General features: G+C 40.7%; 1 protein-coding gene across 1 annotated transcript; it reads right to left on the bottom strand.

The window, feature by feature from the left end:
* Positions 1–413: 413 nt before the first annotated feature.
* Positions 414–3,730, bottom strand: LOC104956601 (aldehyde dehydrogenase, dimeric NADP-preferring-like; the record flags this gene model as incomplete). The annotated part of the gene is made up of 6 exons (XM_010784115.1): positions 414–597; positions 686–852; positions 1,512–1,653; positions 1,735–1,852; positions 2,034–2,242; positions 3,622–3,730. Coding segments are annotated over 6 exons (929 nt in total), but the record flags the coding sequence as incomplete, so codon positions are not given.
* Positions 3,731–4,836: the final 1,106 nt, after the last annotated feature.

Below are 4,836 nucleotides of genomic sequence, written 5' to 3'. Positions count from 1 at the left end.
TAAAGAGCCGCATGCAGACCCCTGGAATAGAGCACCATTGTGCTCTTTCTAACCAAATATCTCTCAGAGGGGCGTGGGAAGTGGCTCCTTATTTTCATCTAAAGTAACAGACACAGAATCAGCACTTTTGAAACAGGGCTGAAACAGAGGGGATTATGGGATGCTACAATGGGTTATCTGTTAGGTATTTCGAGCCAAACACTTCAGAGACATGTTTTTATATATCTGAGACCTATAATATATTGATGAAAAAAAGTATAATAGGGGACCTTTAAAACGTTATCTAATAAACTCAAACTGTTGAAATAAAAAAATCTTTCCTTAAATATCACCTTGTTTTGAACTGGAGTGCAACAACACACTAGAGGGGGAATAGGTGCCCAATAAAATGTTAGCCCTGAGGCACCCCTCACAGGTTAATACGGCCCTGCACTGCCCCCATGAAAAAATACACCTGAGAAAAAATACATATATAAAGCACTTTGAATCAGACTTACCAACACCACCAAACGGGAGCGAGCTGAGCGTGTAGTGCATCATGACGTCATTGACCACCACTCCTCCACTTGAGGTCTCCTCAATCATCTTTTTCGCTGCCTTCAACAGACAGAAGGAGAATACACATTAGGAACATTAAACATTGAAACATGTTTTAAATCTCCTCGCCTCTGCTGTCTCCTCTCACCTTCTTATCAGAGCAGAAGATATAGAGCGCCAGAGGTTTCTCTCTCTCGTTGATGAAGCGGATGGCATCTTCCATGTCACTCACGGCCACTATGGGCAACAAGGGGCCGAAAATCTCCTCCTGCATTAGCCGGGAGTGGGGGGGCACGTCCTTCAGCACTGTTGGGGCTGCATTTACAAGTCAATGTTAAGTAAACAGAACTAGTTTTTAATTGTGGTGGACAGTAACTACATACATATGTACAGTACTAATAAGTACAATTTTGAAGTCCTTTACATTGCCTGCTATTTTATACTACAATACAATTCAAAGTTCAATATTTTACTCCACTACATTTATCTGAGAGCTTTAGTTACTTTTATATAGAAATTAGATTGTCTCAACCTTTATTTTGAAATTAATCCTCCTGCAAAAGGATTTTACTTTTAAGTATATATTGATCCTAATACGTTTGTTCTTTTACTTTGACAGGACATATTATGCACATTTTCAGGTTCATATTTGTATTTTGTGCCTCTACATGTTTACATGCTTTAATGTTCAAAAAGCTCTTTATTTTTCTCATACTTCTTTTTCCCTCTTTCCACTCTCTCTGGAGGGAACACAGGGATTTTAGCATTTGCAGACCATTTACACGCACACAAACCTTTGTAACATACGTGAAAAGGAAAACCCCCCAAAAGATTAATAGGGCCTCTTTAAGTAACATTTTGAATGCAGTACTTGTAGCAGAGTATTTCTACGCTTTGGTAGTTCTACTTTTAAATAATAACAGGACCTGAGTACTTTCAACATTAACATGTACTACCTTGCTGTATCTACCTACCAATGTAGCGCTGTGAGGCATCACTCTGTCCTCCTATCACAGGGGTGTAGCCCTCCATCAGACCCATGACTCTGTTGAAATGATGCGTGTTGATGATTCGGCCATAGTCCGGCGAGCATTTGGGATCAGCTCCGTAAAATTCCTGAGATAAATCAAAATATTGATAAAAAGTCCAGACTATGCAGTATGATTGAGGTGTTAGGTCGGACGGGTTGAAATGTACCAGGAGAGTTAGTCGGAGGCACTCCACCACTCGGCCCTGAATGCACGGTTCACACAGAATGAAGTCTGGAGCGATGCACGTCTGACCGCAGTTCACAAACTTTCCCCACGTGATACGACTGTCAAAGAAGATAACAGAACATTGCAGTGGCAATTCAGAATATTTAAAGACATAATATTTGATATGATTTTATTTAATTGGGGTCTGTTTTTTGCAAAAGGGTTAGGGTTGGTGTCATTAAATGTAAGTGACATGTCACCCAGCTCTGTGTATGCCCACTGGTGTTAGTGCTTTGTTACCGGCAGGCGACTCTGATGTCACAGTTCTTGTCGATGTAGCAGGGGCTCTTCCCCCCCAGCTCCAGGGTCACAGGGGTGAGGTGGCGAGCCGCGGCCTCCATCACTATTTTACCCACGCTGCCGCTGCCTGTGAAGAAGACGTGGTCAAACCTGAGCCTCAGCAGCTCCTGAGTCTCTGACACTCCACCCGTTATAACCGGGTACAGATCCTGGAAATAAACAGCAAACTGTTAACAGAAAGAAATCTATATTTTTGTATTTGTTTTGTCTCCCTGTAAGCAGAGAGGAGAACCACAAGCCTGATTTTTTGTGATTGGTGTTAGGGCGTAGCATGGGCCATGGAAGAACATATTGAATTCCTGAATAGTTAGAATCATGGTCTAGACAAAAATTATTGCAAAAATGGGTGTTAGTTACAACCAGTTTGGCCAGAAATAGCACACAGGGTTTTCACAAGCAAACATGGAGGTGGTTTAACTATAATGGAGAAAGCTAGCAGTCTAACATTGCTTAAAACAGCGTCAGTGCTAACAGAGCTAACAAAGTTGACCCGCGGGGCAAGCAGTTGGTGGGCATTTCACTTCAAATGCTGTAGTGGTCAAACGGGGGTAGCTACTTCACGACAACGTCTGTGTAAGTCTGTACCGTCATGTGGGCCCAAACGACTTGTATCCATTTACTCACATTGGGAAAGAGACTTCTCTAAATCAGTGTGTACTTCTTTTTAGATAAATCATTATAATGATGATAATCTGGGGACTTTTGGTATCTACAGTCAGGCCATTTTTGTCCTCATGCACCACTGAGAAACTTTCATCCACTCTATCCATTACTCTTTATACTGAAGACTTACATGGACCAATATGTACAAACAGCCGGCCCAGCTACCAAGACAAACGACAGAATAGCTTGAGAGGATGAGCATTTTTGAAGGATTAACCTTTTTTTCTTTGCTTAGGTAAACATAGCCTTATCTATGTTTACTTAGCATGTTGTTTCTGGCTGCTATATCAATGCTCCTAATGTCTTGTATACAGTATAACCATCAACATTGCGAGCGGTTGGCCTTGGCGGGGGTCTGCGCAATCTGGGTCCTCTCCTAGTTTGTGGGGTGGCCTTGGCTCAGGAGGTAGATGGAAGTCCACCAATTGGCAGGTCGGTGGTTCGATCCCTAGCCCCTACAAGATTATTGACCCCAAATTGCTCTCAAAGGGACTAGTGGTGTTTGAAATGTGTCTGAATGTTAGTTTCCCTAAGCAGATGGCACCTGTATGAACGCCTGTACTGTATCAATGTTCCTCAATGAATGCTGACTCAAAGCACTTTGAGAGGTTGCAAAGACTGGAAAAGTGCTATATAAATGCAATATATTTACTATTTCATGTATAACTATGTCTACTACATGCGGTAACTAATGAAAACACTGTATAAAAGCAGGAATGTGATTAGCAAAATGCTGTCACATTCAAGATAATGGATGGAGGGAGTCCAACATATCTGTGATGCACTGTCCTGTGTTGGTGCACGGCTTTGACGTTACAGCAGCCCTGAACATTATTCCAGCAACAATAGCAGTGGGTGTTCAGACCTTGTCCAGATAGCGCGGCAGCAGAGCCCGGAGGAGGAGGGACGAGCACTCGCTGAGCTCGGACGGCTTCACCACAGCTGCATTTCCTGCAGAGAGAGAGCACGAGTTTCTGTGAATGGAATGAGATCACTGAGTGACGCAGAGCGGAGAGTAGGAGGCTGAGAATGCTGACAACCTGCAGCTCAAAACACCCTCACTCTCTCTGACGCACAATGCAAGATTATCAGACATACATATTGCAAGTCATTATCAGTATTGTGTTTTTGTAAATTTTTTGTTTTATGTTAACTCAATATGTAATAATCATCCCTTAAGTGGGGTATATGTATTAAATGATTTAATAATACAATTGCAAAAAATATTTTATCGCACATTTAACTTCCTATTGTTATATAAATAAATATATCTGTCACAAAACCCAATCTCCACTGGAATAAATATACAGAAAAATTAAGTTTTTTTTAATAAGGTTTTCTGATTCGGATTCTGATAATGCTTAATTCAGGTATATTATTTCCTCTTATAATATCTGATTATATATTTAGAAATTGCGTAAATTCCTCAATATAACGCTAAACAAGTATATTATTTTCACTATCGAAATGCATTTATCATTCCATCAATGGAAAACATGAGGATCACATGAGGCTGAACTTGACTTCTTGAATTGCGATAAAGGGCAAATTGATATGACACATCTAAACTTTTATTATCTGATGTTGTAATACGAAAGAAAGTGGTGAGGCAGTTCATTTGATTCCGTTTTTACTGATCTACATTGTTCTTGCAAGGGAATGTTGATAAATGTTATGTCTTGAAAAATAAAAATACTTTTCTGTGCTGTGACTGAAAGTCAGAATACCTTCCCACAGCAAAAAGGAAGCAATTCACAACCCCCCCTAATAATTTGGTTACGGCTAAGCAAGCAGCGATTACACCTTTATTATTTTTATCAGCGCATGGACTTTGGTGGCCTCATAAAACTCAATGGCCCCACTTCAACTTGAGCAGAGAACTAAACAGCAAAGATCGACAAAGTGATGGATGTGCACGGCCTTCAAAATCAGTGCTGTGCATTTACTTTTAAGTTGTTATGCTAATTTACAGGTTCATATTTGTATTTTGTGCCTCTACTGTGACATGTTTCCATGCTTTAATGTTCAAAAAGCTCTTTATTTGTCTCATACTGGGGAGTGTGTGATAGAGCAACTCCCT

Source organism: Notothenia coriiceps, unplaced genomic scaffold, assembly GCF_000735185.1.
Source record: "Notothenia coriiceps isolate Sejong01 unplaced genomic scaffold, NC01 NC01_scaffold00026105, whole genome shotgun sequence".
In the NCBI taxonomy this organism is placed as follows: domain Eukaryota; kingdom Metazoa; phylum Chordata; class Actinopteri; order Perciformes; family Nototheniidae; genus Notothenia; species Notothenia coriiceps.
The sequence above is the reverse complement of the archived record's forward strand: the minus strand, read 5'-3'. Positions and strand labels throughout refer to the sequence as shown.